Source organism: Silene latifolia, chromosome 11 (genome assembly GCF_048544455.1).
Source record: "Silene latifolia isolate original U9 population chromosome 11, ASM4854445v1, whole genome shotgun sequence".
NCBI lineage: Eukaryota > Viridiplantae > Streptophyta > Magnoliopsida > Caryophyllales > Caryophyllaceae > Silene > Silene latifolia.
In genome coordinates, this window is record NC_133536.1 from 123,223,493 (window position 1) to 123,246,666 (window position 23,174).

General features: G+C 39.2%; 1 protein-coding gene, 1 long non-coding RNA gene and 1 other non-coding gene across 3 annotated transcripts in view; all 3 read right to left on the minus strand.

Moving 5' to 3' along the window:
* Positions 1 to 712: 712 nt before the first annotated feature.
* Positions 713 to 1,288, minus strand: LOC141613930 (putative mitochondrial protein AtMg00860). Its single transcript, XM_074432670.1, has one exon. It carries the CDS (start codon positions 1,286 to 1,288, stop codon positions 713 to 715), a length of 576 nt encoding a protein of 191 aa, XP_074288771.1.
* Positions 1,289 to 4,394: 3,106 nt separating this feature from the next.
* The window catches only part of LOC141611892 (uncharacterized), a 38,682-nt gene continuing 19,902 nt past the window's right edge, over positions 4,395 to 23,174 (minus strand). Inside the window, exon 3 of the long non-coding RNA XR_012528859.1 lies at positions 4,395 to 4,671. This is a non-coding gene — a long non-coding RNA (uncharacterized LOC141611892). The remainder of the gene's footprint in view (positions 4,672 to 23,174) is intronic.
* On the minus strand, positions 7,872 to 7,978 carry LOC141616572 (small nucleolar RNA R71). The gene has a single exon (XR_012530910.1). It is a non-coding gene; the product is annotated as a small nucleolar RNA R71 (small nucleolar RNA).

The window sequence follows — 23,174 nt, forward strand, 5'->3', positions numbered from 1 at the left end:
CACCATAATAAAATCCTTACCTCGTTGAGTGCGAGGCAAAGCAACAATGAAATCCATCGACACATCTTCCCACGGCCTAATTGGTACCGGCAATGGAGTGTATTCCCCGGGTTTGAACTTGCTTTTCATAATATGACAAGTCACACACTTGCTTACAATGTTATATATATCTCCTTGCATCTTTGGCCAATGAAAATGTTCCTTCAATACATCCAATGTTCTTTGCACACCAAAATGACCAGCTAACCAGCCTCCATATGCTTCACGCACCAATAATTCACGAACCGAGTGCTTAGGTACGCATAAAAGATTACCTTTGAAGAGGAATCCATCTTTAATCACGAATTATTTGAATGAAAAATCTTGACATTCCTTGTAAATATCCCCAAAATCAATATCTTCAATATAGTAATCTTTCAAGGTCTCAAAACCTAGCAAACAAACTTCATGTGTAGACAACAATGAATAACGACGTGAATGAGCATCTGGCACAACGTTACTCTTACCATCCTTATACTTCGACGAAAAATGAAATGATTGTAGGAATTCAACCCACATAGCATGCCCCGGATTCAACTTTTGTTGCCCATGTATATATTTCAATGATTCATGATCCGAGTGTAAAATAAAATGACTTGGTCGAAGATAGTGACTCCAATGATCAAGAGCTCTAACAATAGCATAAAATTCTGTCATAAGTTGAATAATAAAGTCAAGCTCCTCCTAGCTTCTCCGAGAAATAAGCAATGGGTCGCTTATTTTGAACAAAAACAGCTCCAATCACTACACCACTAGCATAGCATTCGACTTCGAGAGGTTGTGAGAAGTCGGGTAATGCTAACACGGGAGCTCCACATAGCTTCTTTTTAATTTTTTCAAACGCCCCTTGGGCAGCCTCGCTCCAATGGAATGTGCCTTTCTTCATACACTCCGTAATAGGACTATTAACGGTACTAAAATCACGAATAAAACGTCGATAGAAAGAAACAAGTCCATGAAACGATCTAATCTCGGTTACTGTTTTAGGACTTGGCCAAGAACTAATACCCTCTATCTTTGTTTGATCAACCGATACTCCATCTTTCGAGACAACATAACATAAGAACACCACGTTATCTACCAAGAATGTACACTTCTCGGCCTTACCATACAGCTGCTGTTTTCGAAATGTTTCAAACACCCGCCGCAAGTGTTCAAAATGCTCTTGTATGCTCTTACTATAGATTAGAATATCATCCAAGTAGACGACAACAACCTGTCCCAAGAACGGTTTCAAAACTTCATTCATTAATCTCATAAAGGTACTTCGGGAATTAATGAGACCGAATGGCATTACCAACCACTCATATAATCCATGCTTTGTTTTGAACGCGGTCTTCCATTAATCTCCTTCACGCATCCGAATCTGATGATAACCACTTCTCAAATTGATCTTTGAAAATATAACAGAACCATGAAACTCATCTAACATATCATCAAGTCTTGGAATAGGAAAGCGATATTTGATAGTAATATTATTTACCGCTCTACTATCGATGCACATCCTCCACGTTCCATCCTTTTTAGGTACAAGCAAAGCGGGAACGGCACAAGGACTCATACTTTCACGAACATAACCACGCTCCATGAGCTCTTCAATTTGACGTTGTAACTCCTTGGTCTCCTCGGGGTTACTACGATAAGCAGTCTTGTTAGGAAGTGGGGCACCCGGTACGAAATCAATTTGATGTTCAATTCCACGAATAGGAGGCAAAACCGATGGTACATCTTCGGGGAAAACATCCTTAAACTCGTGCAATAACTCCTTAAGTAGTCCATCTTCATGAGTTGTTGTGATGGTCTTTGTAGGACTCTCACTTGAGACCAATGCATATACCATTTCACCATCATCAATAGCTTGCTCCACCTCTCGTTCACTACAAAACATAGATAAACCTGGTTTCTTACCCTTCTTTGCGTGCATAGCTCGAATTGCCTCCGGGGACATAGGACGCAATACAATCTTCTTGCCATTCACCAATAAAGAATATTCATTACTTCTTCCATTGTGATTAACATTACGATCAAATTGCGAAGGACGCCCTAAGAGAATAAGACAAGCATCCATAGGAATAACGTCAAAAAGCACCTCATCCATGTAAGAACCCATTGTAAAACCAACATGTACCTACCCTCGTAACTTTTACCTTACTACCATCATCAAGCCAATGTAAATATTAGGTTTAGGATGTACCATATTGACGAGTGCCAATTTATCTACCATCTCCGTTGAAGTCACATTCGTGCAACTTCCCCCGTCAATAATCACACTACACCACTTGTCTTTTACTTGACACTTTGTATGAAAAATCTGGTCTCGTTGCTCCATTGTAATAGGCTCTGTATTAGCTTGCAAAGTACGTCGTAGAACAATATTAGTATCAAATATAAGTGGTTCTTAAGGCTCAAAATCTACCTCTCCCTCTTTGGCTTCATTCATTATAAACAATCCATCTTCGTTGTCTTCTTCAAATAATTCATCACGAACATCCACGGCCTCGTTGTCTTCTTCAAATAATTCATCACGAACATCCACGACCTCTCGCAATGTGATATTTCGTTTGTTAGGACAAGCATTCTGAAAGTGTCCAAAACCGTGACACTTAAAACAACGAACATAAGCCAAACTCTTTTTCTTTAGGCGCCTGGACAGTCTTAGGAACTGTTTGAGTGACTGGTGTTGCTGGAACAGTAGGTTTCGAACAAGAACTCGAACTAGCTCCCATATTCTTTGACGAATTAGGTCTACTCCAGCGATTAACTCTAGATGAGTTACTTACATTAGCACGTTTAGCCTTATTTTGCCCCTCCGCCTTGATACAAAGATCACATAACATGTCGAAAGAAGAATAAGGGTGCATCTCGACCGCATGAGCAATATTAAGGTTTAGTCCTCGAAAGAAATGAGCCATCTTTTGTTCCTTAATCTCCTCTACTTCATTCATAAGGGTTATTCTTTCAAATTAAGCAATATAATCGGCAATACTCAAGCTCCCATGCATTAATTCAACCAGTTTACGATATAAATCAATCTTATAAGTTTTGGGAACAAACCTCATGCGTAGCTTACATTTTAAAGACTCCCAGGAAGCTAGCTTTTCCTTCCCTTCATGTGCCCTAGCAGCTCTCGTACCATATAGATGCGTTCTTGCGTAGCTTTAAGAATGCATATTTGCAACGCTTTTCATCATCAATATCCTTGAAGTCGAACATCCTCTCCATTTGTCTTTCTCATTCAAAATATTCCTCGGGATCCGTGCCACCAATAAAATCCGGAAGTTCATTGATTTTGAACTCGTCTATGTACTTGACCGGTTCTCTACGTGGTTGCATACGATGTCCTGTGGAAACGTTCATGTTCCTTAAAGCCTCTTGGAGATTTTGAAGAAAATTTGGATCATTAAAATCCATGAACACAGTCTTGGATCAACAAACCTGTCTCTGATACCAAATGATACGAAAATTACTCAAAAGAATAAGATTCGTTAGAGCTGCAGCGGAATTAATAAAACTGGACAGTTCCGAGAACTATCTGATTGTCGGATTTGTATGATTTGAACGGTTTAATGAACTGTTTGAATCCGAACGTGAACTTAGTAATTTTTATTTGTTTTTTTATAATATAGACGAAGCAAGAAAATAAAAGAATATTTGCTTGAGCAAGACCTATAGCTCAACCAATGGTGAATTATAATCAAGACCTATTGATTATAACTCGTATTAATGTTCGAAAACGCGTCAAACAATAACGGGATTTGGAACGAAACTCGTCGAACCTTGATGCTTACACAATGTAAACGAAAACTTGAAAGTTTAATGATAATTCTTGGATGTGGAATAGGGATACAATAGCTCCATATTTATACTAAGCTAGACCTACTCCTAGAAGGACTTAAGGAACACTAATGGAAAAAACCCCTATTGCGTCAGTTCTAAAGGGCCTTTTGCGTCAGTTCTGGCCTAACGTATATCGAGGGGTCATATTTGCTATGCGTCAGATGTGGAACCGACGCCAGTTCTGTCTTAAAAACCGACGCAAAAAAGCACCATTTGCGTCAGTTCTAAGCGTCAGTTCTAACGATATAACTGACGCAATAAATATCTGCAACTGATGCAAATAATTATTATTTGCGTCAGTTCTTTTTAGAACCGATGCATTTTTTTTTATCATTTGTTATAAGAACTGATGCATTTGATATTTTGTTTTAGTGAAAATTCATTTTCCTTATTTGCTTCATTTCTTTCAAGAACCGACGCAATTTATTAATGTACTTTCTTTATATATATAAATTTGCTACCAAAATTTCGGCACCACCTCCCCATAAAACTGACAATACGAATACGAATAGCAAAACTTAAAAATCTGCAACAAAAAATCCAACTAACCACTAATACATCACATGTAAAACAACATTACATTTCATTTAACCAAACAACGTTCGGAATACAAACCAATGTATAAATAATGCACAAAAGTTTTAGTTACTAAGCTAATTTATACTAAACGTTCTCTAAACATCTAGTAAACTTACAAAAAACTATATATCAATCCAATCTTCAAGTATATCTCGTCACGACTCTTTCCAAATAAAACTTTGCTGAGTCGATCCTGTAATGAATGTCTTAAAGAACCTATTATCAAGCATAAAGAAAAAAAAGGATCAATGTAACTTGATACGATAAGGTTAACGGAAATCATAAGTCAGACATTTCTTTACACCACCAACTTAAATCCTAAAAACAAAAAAAATACATAAATTAATTTTTTTTTTTGGTGAAATGTGAGCTTTTGATATATTAATTAATAAGAAGAACATTACAACATTGTCCAGAATTCCGCATCAAGAAGACCATTACATAGCACCTACACTAAACATTAATGTCAATGCTACTTAGCCATTGCCTGTCCCTTGATTGCACAATCTCCTTCAGCTTCTGCTTGACTCTACTCTAGACTGCTTCTTTGTATTAGTCGATAACCGAGGGGGCACCGAGCTTGAGTTCAACGCATTGATTCCTTTCCATCCAAATAGTATACCAATAAATCGTTCTGGTAAGACTGACCACCTGAGTCTGCACTTTTGAACAATTACATGTCCTGATTAGCAGCTTCTTTTGGAGCCAAATTTCTAAGCCTGTAAGAATTTGTTGACTATAGGCACAGTCAGCAAACAAATGAGAATGGGTTTTAGGCCCCCCTTCATATAGAACACAATTATCAGTATCAACCACTCCAAACTGAGACAATTTAACTCTTGTATTCAGAGCTTGTCTGCAAATAAACCAAGCAATGAAAGCCTGCTTGGGAACATTCCAATCATTCCATACATCCTTGTACCATGGTACAGAGGGGTGTGAGTGATGTGACCATAATTGGCGCATATTTAGCCCCCGAATTACCATTGTTTCCATGCTTTTTAGTGCCTATTTGGGTCATTTCTTATCTTTAGTTCTTTGTTTTGCATTTTCTTTGAGATTTTGATCCCTTGGTAGGAAAGGAGTAAGAATCTTGCATTTTCATGGCAAAACGAGGCTAAATTGATTGTATTTAATGACCAAGCATCAAGAAGAGACAAGACTAGAAGGCCTTTGTACATATCATAGTAGAAGAACAATGTTGAGAAAGGATCCTTGCGTCCCCAAGGAAATCCCCAAGGAATTTATGAAGAAAAGGGAAGAAAAGAAGAAGAATTTGCCGACCAACAATCCGAACGGATTTGCGGACAATCCGCCGAATCCGGCCCGGCCAAAGACAATCCGAGCGTCCCTCCTTGGAATCCGCTCGGATTCCCCTTCAACAATCCGAGCGTCCCTCTCCTGAATCCGCTCGGATTGCACCGCCCAAATCCATTTGTCCCGACCCTAATCCGCACAGTTCTCTGACAAAGACGGATTTCATTCTTCAAGCTACGAAAAGAGAAGCCCTTCTCTCAGAAAATACCGGGTCCTCCTTGCTCAACTTAAAAAGTATAATTACTAGTTTAGCCCTTAGTTAACCCTAATGCATCCTCCCTAATTTTCACTATAAATACCCCATTAGTCTAATTAGAGGAGCATGTTCTTCTTATCAATAATTAGTGTAGTTAATATCAATCAAATCTCTTTTCAATATTGTAATCAAGTATTAATCAAGTTTTAATCCAAGTTTTAGTTCTTTAATCTCTCTCTTGTTCTTCCTTTATTTTAGGTAATTGAAGATTATTTGGGTTATTATTGGGAGATTGACAACCTCTCAATCTATCATTCAAATACTTCTATTATTCTTGCTTTATTATTGGAATCATTAGTAGGTATAATCTCTTAATCCCTTTTTAATTATTGTTAATTACTTTCATTTATTCATCATGTTTCATATTGTTGGTATGATTGACAACCTTGCTAGCATGATCAACATGATAATGAGTGAGTAGTCTCTTAGCTAGGGTTTAATGGGTGATTAGGGGAAACCATCATGGGGAATGATTCATGCTTAAATCAATATGCTTTCATATCTTATTTGCTTGCTTGTTTTGATCTTAATACATGCACATGTTATATTTGATGAAATGCTAAGCCTATGAATCCTTGCATTTACTATCATCTTCTATCTTTTCAATGAGACTTGTAAGACATAACCCAACTCGAGTCTCATTAGACCATGCATGTGTTGAGTAGGAAAGATTAAGTCGACTTGTAGGTGTTGTACAATCTAATCGATTCGGCTCCGGGACCCAAACTTTCCTAGGATTGTAAGATATAACCCAACTCAATCCATCACAACAATAATTGCTTGCTTATAATTTGAGAACATGTTTGTATGATCATATCCCATGATTCCCCTATGATCCCATGACACCCTAGTGCTTTTAATCAATTGTTTACACCCCTTATTTTATTCATCTTGCTAGTTTATCTTCATTGTTATTTTAGTTTAGTGACCTTCTACATCAACTCAATTTGTGACACCCCTAGACACTACTAGTTGCAATAGAATTCTCATTTCAATACCCGTCCCTTGGGATCCGACCTTTACTTGCCTCTTTACTAATTGTAGAGTTGTTTGTGAAGTATAAATTGTGTTTTGTATCGACCATTGACCAACGACCACATATACTTAATTGTGAACACGAAATGGCATCGATCAAAAATGGCGCCGTTGCCGGGGACGGTGTTTAATTGATTTAAGATTTCTTTTATTGTTATTAGTTGTGTCTTTTTCACCTTGGGGAAGTAAAAATCCTCAAGGTTTGTTCTAATTGTTTTCGAGTTGTTTGATATTTTGCATGTCTAGAAGGTCACAAAGTGATTTGTTACCTTTTGACCGTGAAATCGAAAGAACCTTGACGAATAATAGGAGACTTGTTAGGAGGAATTTGGGAGGTGTTGGTGAAGTTGTTCAACCCACTAGTGAGTTTGTCAATCCTTTCGCAATAGAAGGAGAAGAGAACCCATTAAACAATACCACACAAAATCCACCTACAATGCCTAAATTCTCGTCACACTCTATACCCACCGAGGAGAATCTACCAAATGGTACTCCTACACCGCAACATCTCATCGGTAATTTTATTGCCAAGTCCGCCTTCATCCAACTAGTTGAGAGGAGCCAATTCGGGGGAATGCCTAGTGAGGACCCTCATTCTCATATGGAAACCTTTTGCGATTATTGTGATGCTATCTCTCAAACGGGCGTGACTCAAGACCAAATTAGATGGGTCTTATTTCCTTTTTCGTTAATCAGCACCGCAAAGCAATGGTTGAAGGGCCTTGATAAGGCCACCCTTGGAATAGATTCTTGGAAGAAGTTGGCTCTAGCTTTCTACAAAAAATTCTACCCACCGAAAAAGACTAACATGCTAAGAGCTCAAATTACGGGTTTTAAGCAAAGGGATGAAGAATCTTTGTATGAGGCTTGGGAGCGGTTCAAAGGTATTTGTCGCTCATGTCCTCACCATGGACTTAGCGAATGGTTTTTGGTGCAACAATTTTGGAATGGTTTATATGAAGATTCTAGGAACATTCTCAATATGGGATCAAATGGAATGTTCACCGAAGTTGATGACAATCAAACATGGAACAAGATTGAGGAAATGGCGGTCCATAATTCACAATATAGTAGACCTCGCAAGGCTACAAGAGGAGGAAAGCATGAAGTGGACTCCGTTACTCAATTGGGTGCTCAACTTAGTGCTCACATTGACACAATCAACTTGAAGTTTGAACAAGCTATGGCTAGACTTGAGGAAAACTCAAAATCATCAAAGCATCATGTCAATGCCATGACGGCATCCTCATCAATCCCAAGTGGGATATGTGAGAATTGTGGAACTTTGGGTCATGACCCAAGTGAGTGTAGGGGAACAACCGAACAAGTTAATGCTTTCCAAGCTTACAAAAGTGGTACCCCTTATTCAAATTTTTACAATGAAAACACCAAGTTCCATCCAAATCTCTCATACAAAAGCCAAAATGTTCAAAACCCTCAAACAACATACACTCCACCACCCATGAGAAATCAAAATCAAAGACCCTTTTACAATCAAAACCAAGGTTACCAAAATCAAAATCCATACAATTACCAAAATGACCAAGGTTTTGATGTCCAAAAAGCGGTCCTCCAAATGCAAAAGAATCAACAAGAATTTTTCACCCAAATGCAAAAAGATAGCCAAGTAAAAGACACCACCATCAACAACATTCTAGCTCACACCAAGATGTTGGAAACCCAATTGACTCAACTAGCATCTTCAAGCTCACAAAGACAAAAGGGGCAATTACCACCTCAAAGTAATCCCCCTAGACATGAAACGGTTAGTGCCATTCACTTGAGAAGTGGTACAAGATATGAAGCACCGAAGGAGCAAGTTGAGAATGAAGTTGTGAAAGCTAGTGAGAAGGAAGAAGTTGTGCAAAACTCCAAAGATGGAGAATCATCAAAAGAAGAAAGTTCAAAGAAAAATGAAGACAAGGCCAAAGAAAAGGAGCCCATTGTGATTAGACTTCCTTTTCCAAGTCGTCAAGCCAAGCCCAAATTTGATGATCAACTTGGAAAGTTCATGGAAATTGTGAAGAACTTAGAAGTCTCAATTCCTTTCACGGAATTAATCAATCACGTTCCGGCCTATGCAAAGTACATGAAAGATATCCTCACAACGAAGAAGTCGATCCGGAAACTTGAGACTATCGCCTTCACTAAGGTGAGTAGTGCAATACTTCAAGGGAGTTCACCTCCAAAGTTAAAGGATCCGGGAAGCTTCTCAATACCGTGTACCATTGGCGACACGACGATCAACAAAGCCTTATGTGATCTAGGGGCTAGTGTGAGTGTCATGCCGTACTCGGTAAGTAAAAGGTTGGGAATGGGAGAGCTTAAATGCACCAATATCACGCTCCAAATGGCTGATAGATCGACGAAGACACCGTTAGGGATATGGGAAGATGTCCCCGTGCGAATTGGGAAGTTTTTCATCCCGGTAGACTTTGTCATTGTTGATATGGAGGAAGATTCCAACATTCCAATCATCCTAGGAAGACCTTTCCTACACACCGCAGGTGCGGTGATTGATGTGAAACATGGAGAGCTCACTCTAGAAGTAGGAGATGAAAGCATAACTTTTAATCTTGACAAGACCATGAGAGCTCCTCGTTTGCATGAGCCATGTTTCATGATTGATCATTATAGCCGAAAAGATGAAAGGAAGAAATCGGAACTCCAATGGAGGAAGAAAATTGAAGATGCTCCATTCAAAGAGCAAGTGAATTGTGACAAGGAGAGCTTGCATAACTCATCAAAATCAACTAAGGAAGAAGAGGATGGCCTCATTGGCCAAGAGAAGAAATTGGGAGAGTTGTCTCCATCTAAGCAAGAGATTTTCAATGATCAACTCAATGAAGTTTGTGGTCTTTGGGACGACGAGTTTGAAGGGATTTTTAATCCCTACATTGGGCATGCCATCGATCATGATCAACAACAAGGGCCACGGTCTATTGAGGACCTCTACCACAATAATGAACAAGCTTTTGATTACTTCTTCAAGGTGTTGAGCAACATCAACAACACCTTGAACATGCCCCCTTGACATCTCATCAAGAATGAGAGTTTGGTGGAGTCCTCCCTAAACCACCACTTGTAAATATTTCTAACTCCCTAACTTACATTTCAATTCTTTTATTGCATTTTTGTCATTTTTGGATTTTTATTTACTTTGATCAAAATAAATGTCATGTAAGAGAGAAGTGAGGGAGGGACTAACGACTTCAATTGATGTGTAGTGCTTTACCTTAGTGTGGGGATGGGAATTGCCTAGGCTATTCATGCCTTAGTAATGCCCCCACGATGAAGAACACAAGAAATGAAGAAGAATGGAAGAATGGTAAAGGGAAATGCATTGTGCACGAATGGAATGAATCCGGGTACAAAGGACCAGAATCCGAGCGGATTCCTGAGAATCCGCCCGTCTTCAACAATCCGAGCGTCCTGCTGAGAAGACGCTCGTCCTGAGCTGAGTTGAAATTGAAAATTTCTTGACTGTTGAAGAATCCGAGCGGATTTCTGGAAAGACGCCCGTCTCATAGAATCCGTCCGTCTTGTGAAGAAGACGCCCGTCTTTGCGTTGAAGAAAACAAAGAAATTTCTCGGACGAAATCCGTCCGTCCTGCAAAGCAAATCCCCGTCCCATCACGGAAGAATCGAGCGGATTCCCAGAATCCGCCCGTCTTTAGGCGAGCTTAAAGAAAATTTTGAAGCTGCGAGAATCCGCACGGATTGGGCCTAATCCGCACGGATTGCCCTGCGTTTTCGAAAATTTTGACTTCTTTAAATACCCTCCCACCTTCATTCCTTCATTCATTCATTCATAAACACTACCCACAACATCAAAACCCTCATCCTCTCCATCACAAAAACAAAAACCCTCAACAAAATCCACCAAAATCAAATCAAACCATCCTTCAAACAACAAATCAATCACTCCATCTTCAATAAAAATCAAAACCAAGAACAAAATCTTCAACCTTTGAGTCGATCTTTGATTTCATAAAGGCAAAGCCTTTCACCTTCAAATCGATTTGGGCATTCTACAAATTGAAGATTTTTGATTCTTTTCTTGGTTAGTTCATCAAATGGCAAGGACAAAGGGAGCAACAAAGGCACCAAAGGCAAAGGCTCTCTCTCAAAGGCAAAAAGCTCTCCAAACAAAGAAAGCTTTGGCAATGGTGGTATCAACACCAAACTTGGAAGTGCAACAACAACAACAAACTTCTATGGGAGCATCACCTTCTACTCCGGTAATCGATCAACTCTTGCATTATCCAGAGGTAACTTTTATTTCCGATACCCATAGAAATACATTTGTCAAGTTTGCTATGAAATCAATTCAATCCACCAAATTCATATGTGAAGATGCCTTGGAGAAATTGGGTGTTCTTGAACAAACAAAAGCCTTTTTCAATGCCATGGGTTTGAAGAAATTGTTTGAAACAAAGGAATCGACATACCCTTCCCTTGTCTTGGAATTCTTAAGTTCTTTAAAAGTTACCAAAGTTGAGGATAGGGAAAATCTTGAGTTTCGTCTAGCTAACATTAGTAGACGCATTACCTTTAAGGAATTGAGTGAAATTTTGGGTCTTAGCGATGAATCGAGATATCTTAAGCATTATGGAAAGTATGACCCCGAGCCTCTTTGGGAGGCAATCTCCGGGAAGAAATTTGATGATTTTCATGCTTGTCGTGCTCTTTTGGTCCATCATCCGGGCATAAGAGTATGGTACAAAGTTGTGGGAAATACCATAATTGCTAGGAAAGACACCAATCATTTCACAAGACTTGATTTTATTCTCCTTGAATCGGCTTTGAATGTCGGAAGAATCCATACCAAGCCTTTCAATTCTTTGAGGCTATTGGTTGATAGATGGCTCCATGTTGATAGTGGGAAGAAGGGTACAACCGTTATTGTTAATGGCGGCCTAGTCACGGTCCTAGCCAAGCACTTTGATCCTAATTTCAATAAGGATAGCAAGTACAAAGCAAAGGAAGGTGGCCATCTTATTAATATGCACATTATGATTAACAAGTTCAAGTGGGTTGCCCATAACCCCCTTGACACTAAATATGGATGGCTAACTAGTGAAGCTAGATCGTTCACCTTACCCTCGAAGATTTGTCGCCTAAGTGTCCACCGGACCAACTATCTACTTCCCCTATCCGAAGAAGCCGAGTACATCATTCAACAACAAAAGGGTGATCATGAAATCCCCTCCTCTTCCATTGTTATACCGCCTTACCCCTTTGTGTATGAAGAGTTCAAACCGGAAGGAGTTGAAATTGGGAAAGACTATGTCACTCTTCTTATGCAAGCAATGCACAAGCAAGCTTATGAAGATCGGAAGAATGCATATTTGGCTCAATATCCTCCCCTCCTACATTTAGCTAGGCAAGGACTCCTTGATCCATCTTGTCCTTTGCCTAGTTGGGCGGATAAAGAAACCTTGTTTCCGGGTGCATCTAGGGACGTGGTGGAAGATAATGAGGTTGTTGGAAATGGTGAAGAAATTGATGATAATATTGAGGAAGATGAACAAGGAGATGGAGAAAGAGATGGTGAAGACGATGATGAACAAGATGATGGAGAAAGTGAAGAAGAAAGTGACAAGGAAAGTGGCAATGTAACCACTTCTCATGAGGGAAGTGGTGATGATGATAGCATGATGGAGGACTAGCAAGCCTTGGAGACTCCTACACTCCCATGGTTTGTCTATATCTCTTTGTATTTTATTTCATTTTGATCATTGTTGGTTTAGTCCTAGCAACATCAAAGGACTCACACCTCGGTACCATTGAGGTGTTCTTTATTGTTCCCATTTGTAAAATCCAAAATGACAAAACTAGTTTCATGCATAGCATAGTGTGTGCATGAACTATACCCATCCTTGAACATTAGCAATAGTGTCTCACTCGGTTTGGGGAAGTTAATGCATACGCAACGGGAGGTAATCTAAATTATCATCTCCGTCATAACAAAAACCATGCATCATGTAGTATAGCTTAGTGTAGAATTGCATTTAGTATAGAAATCATGCATCATCTTTGCATAATTTCCATCATTTTGGCCATTGAGGACAATGCCCATATTAGTGTGGGGATGGGAATTCTAACACTTAACTTTTATTCAAAAACCCATAAAAATTGAAAAATTTCAAAAACCATAAAAATTTGAAAATTGAAAAATCCAAAAACAAGTTCATTTCCTTTGTATATATTGTCTTGTATATATTGTGTTTGTTTTATCCTTGTTCACTTTGATTGACTACGCCACATCCGAGACATGAGGATATTGAAGACCGCATGGTATGATCTTTCCAATCTCCTTTTTCCTCTTTATGTTAATGACTATGTGGCTTTATTTTGATTGATGCGGTAAAAACAATGTGAATTTAGGATTGCATTTAGTTTATTTGGCATATTAGTTGGTAGAATCATATGCATTAGGATGTTTATATGTTAGTTGCATCATGGCATGTAGTTTGCATGTTAGAAAAATTTTGCGAAACCGTCTACTTGGGAAGCTTGACAAGTGTATATAGGACCTAGTAGATGCTTTTTATTCTTAAGACTTTGCTTGTTAGAATGCTTGTAAAACACCCTAGGATGTGTCATGCTAGTATCCTTTGACCCATGGTTTAAGGCCTAGTCAAGAGTACCTTGTGGTGTGATAACTCCTTGGCTACCGTTTATTCCAAGGTGACCCTTGAAACCATGCACCCATACATCCATCATCCATATTCTACCATATTTTTGTCAACAAAAGGGAATGGGCACAAAAAAGAAATCAATTTGAGTTCAATGAAATGAAAAGTGAAAGAAAGTTTGCAAAAATGCATCAAAAGAAAAGAGGAGCAAAAATAGACTCCTAAGCTTCAAATACAAGGCACCCTCGTTACTAATTGGGGTGACTTTGAAAATGTTCAAAAAGAAATGCAAAAAGTTGTCAAATATTGAAATGCCAAAAATAAAAAAGAAATGGCAAGAAAGTGTTCTCAAATGTCAAATGCCACGAGAAATTGGGGGGAAAACAAAAACAAAAGCAAACTCCCAAAGTGAAACTCAAATATCTATTGATCCCTTTATCCACCGTATCCATTTTTGTGCATGGTAGAGAGGGGACGACCCTTCTTCTTGTCTAGGCAAGAGGGGGAATTCCGCGATCCTCCAGTGTTTCTAACACCATAGGGAGACTATTCTTGACAAAAGCATTTAACGATTGAGGACAAAGGTACCCTAGCTTGACACATTTTGGAGGTGATTTATTTGTATCCTTCTAGGCTTAGTAGTTTGAACAAATTGCATCTATGAAGGATTGTGTACCCTTGAATTGCTTCCCTTGTAGATAATTTCCGCCACTTAGATGAGGAAAGTGGTTATTCTTTTGTAGATGCATCCATTATGTGATTTTTATGTGCTTAATGTTTGGATGTGTCGCCATTTTGGCAAGACCCACCTTGCCTTGCAAGAAGGCATCCTACCTGTAACACCCCACGGTAATTGAAGAGGTCCAGTGATAGGCTTAAATGACTAGTGCTTAAAGGGATTGGAAGTACTACTCATATCAACAAAGTGCACTTTCTTTTATGGTCATCCATGCGAAAGAACTACAAAGTTAAGCGTGCTTGACTGGGAGTAGTCTTAGGATGGGTGACCTCCTGGGAAGGTTTCCGGGATGCGCATGAGTGAGGACAAAATGCGCTATAAAGGACCCGTGTTGATCTGTGGGCCATGTACACAGCCTGGTGAGCTATCATAAGTAACCGCTCCCGACCCGGTTTGGGCCGGGGTGTTACACTACCTCATGGTTGTCTTGTTATGAGTTGAAGGGGCGGAGTGAGACCCGCTAATTGTCTCATATCGGCTATTATTATTAGGATAGGTTAGTATTGGTCCTAGTCTTTGTCACCTCTTTACTCGGGACGAGCAAAGGTTCGGTTTGGGGATATTTGATGTGACCATAATTGGCGCATATTTAGCCCCCGAATTACCATTGTTTCCATGCTTTTTAGTGCCTATTTGGGTCATTTCTTATCTTTAGTTCTTTGTTTTGCATTTTCTTTGAGATTTTGATCCCTTGGTAGGAAAGGAGTAAGAATCTTGCATTTTCATGGCAAAACGAGGCTAAATTGATTGTATTCAATGACCAAGCATCAAGAAGAGACAAGACTAGAAGGCCTTTGTACATATCATAGTAGAAGAACAATGTTGAGAAAGGATCCTTGCGTCCCCAAGGAAATCCCCAAGGAATTTATGAAGAAAAGGGAAGAAAAGAAGAAGAATTTGCCGACCAACAATCCGAACGGATTGCGGACAATCCGAATCCGGCCCAAAGACAATCCGAGCGTCCCTCCTTGGAATCCGCTCGGATTCCCCCTCAACAATCCGAGCGTCCCTCTCCTGAATCCGCTCGGATTGCACCGCCCAAATCCCCGGCCGTCCCAGGACCCTAATCCGCACGGAGTTCCCGTGACAAAGACGGATTTCATTCTTCAAGCTACGAAAAGAGAAGCCCTTCTCTCGGAAAAATAGGGTCCTCCTTGCTCAACTTAAATAGTGTAATTACTAGTTTAGCCCTTAGTTAACCCTAATGCATCCTCCCTAATTTTCACTATAAATACCCCATTAGTCTAATTAGAGGAGCATGTTCTTCTTATTAATAATTAGTGTAGTTAATATCAATCAAATCTCTTTTCAATATTGTAATCAAGTATTAATCAAGTTTTAATCCAAGTTTTAGTTCTTTAATCTCTCTCTTGTTCTTCCTTTATTTTGGGTAATTGAAGATTATTTGGGTTATTATTGGGAGATTGACAACCTCTCAATCTATCATTCAAGTACTTCTATTATTCTTGCTTTATTATTGGAATCATTAGTAGGTATAATCTCTTAATCCCTTTTTAATTATTGTTAATTACTTTCATTTATTCATCATGTTTCATATTGTTGGTATGATTGACAACCTTGCTAGCATGATCAACATGATAATGAGTAAGTAGTCTCTTATCTAGGGTTTAATGGGTGATTAGGGGAAACCATCATGGGGAATGATTCATGCTTAAATCAATATGCTTTCATATCTTATTTGCTTGCTTGTTTTGATCTTAATACATGCACATGTTATATTTGATGAAATGCTAAGCCTATGAATCCTTGCATTTACTATCATCTTCTATCTTTTCAATGAGACTTGTAAGACATAACCCAACTCGAGTCTCATTAGACCATGCATGTGTTGAGTAGGAAAGATTAAGTCGACTTGTAGGTGTTGTACAATCTAATCGATTCGGCTCCGGGACCCAAACTTTCCTAGGATTGTAAGATATAACCCAACTCAATCCATCACAACAATAATTGCTTGCTTATAATTTGAGAACATGTTTGTATGATCATATCCCATGATTCCCCTATGATCCCATGACACCCTAGTGCTTTTAATCAATTGTTTACACCCCTTATTTTATTCATCTTCCTAGTTTATCTTCATTGTTATTTTAGTTTGGTGACCTTCTACATCAACTCAATTTGTGACACCCCTAGACACTACTAGTTGCAATAGAATTCTTATTTCAATACCCGTCCCTTGGGATCCGACCTTTACTTGCCTCTTTACTAATTGTAGAGTTGTTTGTGAAGTATAAATTGTGTTTTGTATCGACCATTGACCAACGACCACATATACTTAATTGTGAACACGAAATGGCATCGATCAGTGAGCCCTGCAACCATTGGTACCCAGAGCTTAGAGAGTAGCCCTTAGGGTCAGCTACCCATTGATTACCATGAAAACCACCAGAGAGAAGTCCACGAACCTTGCAAATATTCCTCCAATTCCAGTTGGAATCTTGAGGAGGGTGATAAGTATCCCAATCAAGGCCTTTCATATACACATGGTCTATCTATAACACCCAAAGTCTGTCTGCTTTTGTGTATATCCAATTAACTAACTTGCCAACTGTTGCCACATTCCACACCCCAGGTTCTTTGATTCCCAGTCCCCCCTCCTTCTTGCTGCAACACACATCATGCCAGGCCACAAGAGGGGATCTGTGGTACTTAGTGTCCCCATTCCATAAATAGTTCTGACAGATTGCCTCAATTCTGTTAATCACTCCTTTGGGGATCAAAAAAATAGAACACCAGTAGTTATGTAGAGTATTGAAAACTGAGTTAATCAAAACCAGCCTCCCTGCATAACTCAAATTCCTGGCACCAATACTCCTGACCCTTGAAACAATCTTCTCAATCAACACATTGCAGTCATTCCTAGTTAGTCTCCCGGCTGGATAGGAACACCCAAGTATTTAAAAGGGAGCTTACCTTGGTGAAACCGAGAGATCTCGGTAATATCCCGCCGGACACTGATGTAACCTCATTAAACACTACCTCAGACTTAGCTGCATTAACCCTAAGTCCTGAAGTAGCAGAAAAAGTAGCCAAAGCCCTTAGCAGCAACATAATAGATTGAGTCTCTCCTTTGCAAAACATCAATAAATCATCAGCAAATAACAAATGAGTCAGCTTGAGGCTCTTACAAAGTGGGTGGTATCTGAAAAACCACTTATCAGTTGCATACATCAGAACCCTAGAGAGATATTCCATGCAAATACAAAAAACAAGAGGAGATAAAGGGTCTCCTTGTCTCAACCCTCTTCTTCCTTTAAAATATCCAAAGCTTGCCCCATTAAGATTGAGGGAATAAGAAGTAGTAGTAATGCAGGTCATCACCATAATTCTAAACCTAATAGGGAAATTTAAGGCCTCCAACATCTGACCCACAAAAGGCCATTCAATAGTATCATAGGCTTTTTGAAAGTCTAGCTTGAACATGCATCTAGGAGAAGCCATTCCCCTAGAATGGAGTCTCACAAGGTCCTGACAGATAAGAATATTTTCGAGTATACTCCTCCCTTTAACAAAGGCACCTTGATTTTGACTAATGATATCAGGCAAAATTAATGCAAGTCTAGTACAGAGAATCTTTGAGATTGACTTGTAAATCACATTGCAGCAAGAAATTGGTCTGAAGTGCTTAACACTTGTTGGTCTATCCACCTTAGGAATCAAAGTGATCACTGTAGAATTAATCTGGTTTAAAAGCTTTCCAGTTGAGAAGAAATCAGCAATAGCTGCACAAACCTCCTCACCCATAATATCTCAAGCATCCCTATAAAATTGGCTATTAAAGCCATCAGGCCCTGGTGATTTACTCTTGGGAATGCTAAAGATACTCTGTTTGATTTCCTCAACTGTAACTGGCCTATTAAGAATATTCCAGTGTTCATCTGTACAACATGAACCCCTTCTAACCACAGACATACTAACAGGATCGATGAGTGATATGAGTACCCAAAGCAAAATCGATAATAGGATAAGAAAGCACCCTGGATATCATCACCCAGTACACACAACTTTCCATGCATATCCTCTATCTACAAAACTTTGTTCATCATTATCCTCTTCCTGATAGCTTGATGGAAATAAGAAGTATTGAGGGCACCTTCTATAGACCACTGAATTTTAGCTTTCTGAGTCAAGAAGCTATCCTACCGAGATAAGTTCCTTTAATTCGGTGGACTCCATTTCTGTTGAATAATCTCCAAATTTCCAGGCTCATCCATAAGTCAAGTCGAAGGTTTTCCAACAAAGTACTTGCTATTGGTACTATTCTCAATATCGAGAAACAGGACTGTTCAAACCCTTGAGCACTTGGTTTTAAAGCTTTCAATTTCTTAATGAGGCGAGAACATTTTAGTCCCACTTTGTAAGACCTACCCCAAACAAAGTAGCTACTTCACTAATAAAAGTTTGACTTTACCCCACATATTAAAGTACTTAAAACTTCTCCTCCCACCAATTTGAACATTCCTATCCACTACAGAACATGGACAGTGATCAAACATGCCCTCAGGATGGAAATGAGCCACATAATCCCCATAAGACGCCATCCATTCCTGGTTGCCCATGGCCCTATCTAGCCTGCTATAAACCCTATCTGCAGGAGCCTGCTTGTTAGACCATGTATACAGGGCACTTGTAGCTTGTATATCCTCCATGCCACACAATGAGACACACTCCTGAAAAAACTCCATCTCGCCCGGTGGTATTCCCCCAGTAGTTCAATAGGAGACAAAACAGCATTGAAATCTCCCATCCATAACCAGGGACCAGTACAAAAGTTAGCAGTCTCCTTCAAAAAATCCCAAAGAGCATTTCTATCATGTAAATCATTGAATGCATATATCATTGTTAAATAAAATTTCTTCTGATCCACTCTAGACTGAACAAACATATGAATGTGTTGAGGGCCATAAGATAAAAAGTTAATATCAAACCATTAAGGCTTCCAGAACACCCAAATTCTCCCCCCTTTATGTTTACTACAATTAGAAGAAACACTTCATCCTTCACATATAGAGGTATCTTTCTTAAGTAAAGTATCTGGCTTAAGTTTAGTTTCCAGTAAACCAAACAATCCCACTCCATGATTATGCATAAACCACTTTACAACCTTCGTTTATTCGGTCATTAAGACCAGGACATTCCAAAATCCTAAACTATGCATGAGCAACGGTTGGGGGTCCTTACCACTTTCAATTACACTTCCACCGGGCGTAGTAGATTGTATCAAAGCATCCTTGAAGGTATAAGGGCTAAATTTACTTGATAATCTAACTCCTTCAATACCCTCCTACCTAGTCATTCTCATAATAATCTTTTTTGGGGTAGCTTTAACAAGCGTTACCCTAACTTTGTGACAAAGGAGGAAACACAAACAGTGTGACTATAATTGGTGAAACTACGGTCTCCCTGGTAATAAGTGGAGCTCTTTGTTTAGGTCTCCACACTTTCTCTTTGTTGAGGTTTAGAACCTTGTGTCTTCCTCTTCCCTAAAATTTTCCTGGTTTCTGCGGTGATCGCATCATGACCCACCCCTTTGCAACTAGCACAAGAGACAGATCTCCATTCATAATCCTTTGAAACACTCACCACGGACCCATTCTCATCCACAAATTTCACTTTGTCGGCAATGTTTGATCCATTTTCAATTCAAACGAGAACACGAGCATAAGACAGACGAACCTTATCAAACGTATCCCTATCAGTTTGGACAAACTTTCCAACTAGACCTGTTATAGATGGCAAGCACTTCCCCCAAAATTTCGAGAGGAATGCGCATAACTTGACCCACACAGAACAACATCTACCTTTTCTTTAACTAACTCCATATCTACGAGACCGGGGTTTGATAATGACGGCTTGTTATCAAAGAGATAATAGCCGACCTTCAATAACGCATCCCTATCTGGAGACTTCAAAACCGAACAATAAACATCCCATTATCCAAAAAAGACACTCTATCAATACCAAACTCCTCCCATACACGATAAACATAGCCTTGATAATTTGCCACGGAGGGTTAGCCCCCATAATAAAGCAAACAACAACGTTATTCCTGAATTCTACCTTAGTTTGGACATCCTCCGGTGTGAACTGAAGCAGACCAGAAAGATCCTTCTCTTCCTCTATGGTAGATAACACTGGAATGCTCTTTCCTCCTTTTCGCAGCGTCCACCCTTCATCATCAAGTTCCTCAGCCTCAGCACTCAAGTCAAGTACAGGGATACCATTCATCTCTCTAAGAGATTTTGTTTTCGAGCATCCTCTCGTAACGGGACCGAAAAGTTCCACCTTTACTCTCTTTGGTTGAAGAAGAAGCATGATTAGGATTTATTAGGATAGTTTTAGGATTATTTTGTGAGTTTTTTGCAGCTGACGCTAATGGCGAAAACCGATTTGGTGTAAACTTCATGACGGCCATGTTGAAAACTAGGTCTATATTTTAGAGTTTTTCTCTCTCTTCATTCTCTCTCTTTACATAAATTGATTTGGTTATAACCTTACTTGTAGAAACTTGCTGGGTTTTGTCGTCAATTTGAAGCACAATGGATTTGCTACTTAAAGAGCTATCTCTATTCAAATCAATGCTTATTGGAGCCTTGTTGCTTCGTTTTCACCCGTTGGCTGTTCGTCCGTAGGAGAGACGTAAAATATTCAAAGTTCCAAGAAAAAGCAACCACTGTTGTACAATAGTGGAAAAATAAAACACTTTCTTTAACACCTTACCAAAACAGGATATCCAATCAGAATGTTCAGTACTGCCGATTTACCTTCACCCTGTATAATTACACCCAAAGAGATATCAAATTTATTGAGCACCAAAAAGGTGAACTGTCGATCTTAAGAATGTGTATTATATTTTAACTGTTATGTAAGACCAACACAAACTAAAGCACAAAAGGCAAAATTAAAAGATATCTAATCAGAATTGTACTCGTTTAAGTTAACGTCGTATACTATAGATAACCAATAGAGACATCAATAAATGGGTCAGCTTGAGGCTCTTACAAAGTGGGTGGTATCTGAAAAACCACTTATCAGTTGCATACATCAGAACCCTAGAGAGATATTCCATGCAAATACAAAAAACAAGAGGAGATAAAGGGTCTCCTTGTCTCAACCCTCTTCTTCCTTTAAAATATCCAAAGCTTGCCCCATTAAGATTGAGGGAATAAGAAGTAGTAGTAATGCAGGTCATCACCATAATTCTAAACCTAATAGGGAAATTTAAGGCCTCCAACATCTGACCCACAAAAGGCCATTCAATAGTATCATAGGCTTTTTGCAAGTCTAGCTTGAACATGCATCTAGGAGAAGCCATTCCCCTAGAATGGAGTCTCACAAGGTCCTGACAGATAAGAATATTTTCGAGTATACTCCTCCCTTTAACAAAGGCACCTTGATTTTGACTAATGATATCAGGCAAAATTAATGCAAGTCTAGTACAGAGAATCTTTGAGATTGACTTGTAAATCACATTCGACAAGAAATTGGTCTGAAGTGCTTAACACTTGTTGGTCTATCCACCTTAGGAATCAAAGTGATCACTGTAGAATTAATCTGGTTTAAAAGCTTTCCAGTTGAGAAGAAATCAGCAATAGCTGCACAAACCTCCTCACCCACAATATCCCAAGCATCCCTATAAAATTGGCTATTAAAGCCATCAGGCCCTGGTGATTTACTCTTGGGAATGCTAAAGATACTCTGTTTGATTTCCTCAATCAGAATCGCCTATTATTAAGAATATTCCAGTGTTCATCTGTACAACATGAACCCCTTCTAACCACAAACATACTAACAGGATCAGTAGCAGTATGAGTACCCAGCAAATCCTGATAATAGGATAAGAAAGCACCCTGGATATCATCACCCAGTACACACAACTTTCCATGCATATCCTCTATCTGCAAAACTTTGTTCATCATTATCCTCTTCCTGATAGCTTGATGGAAATAAGAAGTATTGAGGGCACCTTCTATGGACCACTGAATTTTAGCTTTCTGAGTCAAGAAGCTATCCCTAGCTGAGATAAGTTCCTTTAATTCGGTGGCGACTCCATTTCTGTTGAATAATCTCCAAATTTCCAGGCTCATCCATAAGTCATTTTCGAAGGTTTTCCAACAAAGTACTTGCTATCTTTGGTACTATTCTCAATATCGAGAAACGAGGACTGTTCAAACCCTTGAGCACTGGTTTTAAAGCTTTCAATTTCTTAATGAGGCAGAACATTTTAGTCCCACTGTAAGACCTACCCCAAACAGTAGCTACTTCACTAATAAAAGTTTCAGCTTTACCCCACATATTAAAGTACTTAAAACTTCTCCTCCCACCAATTTGAACATTCCTATCCACTACAGTACATGGACAGTGATCAAACATGCCCTCAGGATGGAAATGAGCCACATAATCCCCATAAGACTCCATCCATTCCTGGTTGCCCATGGCCCTATCTAGCCTGCTATAAACCCTATCTGCAGGAGCCTGCTTGTTAGACCATGTATACGGGGCACTTGTAGCCTGTATATCCTCCATGCCACACAATGAGACACACTCCTGAAAAAACTCCATCTCTGCTTCAGTGGTATTCCCCCCCCAGCCGTTCAATAGGAGACAAAACAGCATTGAAATCTCCCATCCATAACCAGGGACCAGTACAAAAGTTAGCAGTCTCCTTCAAAAAATCCCAAAGAGCATTTCTATCATGTAAATCATTGAA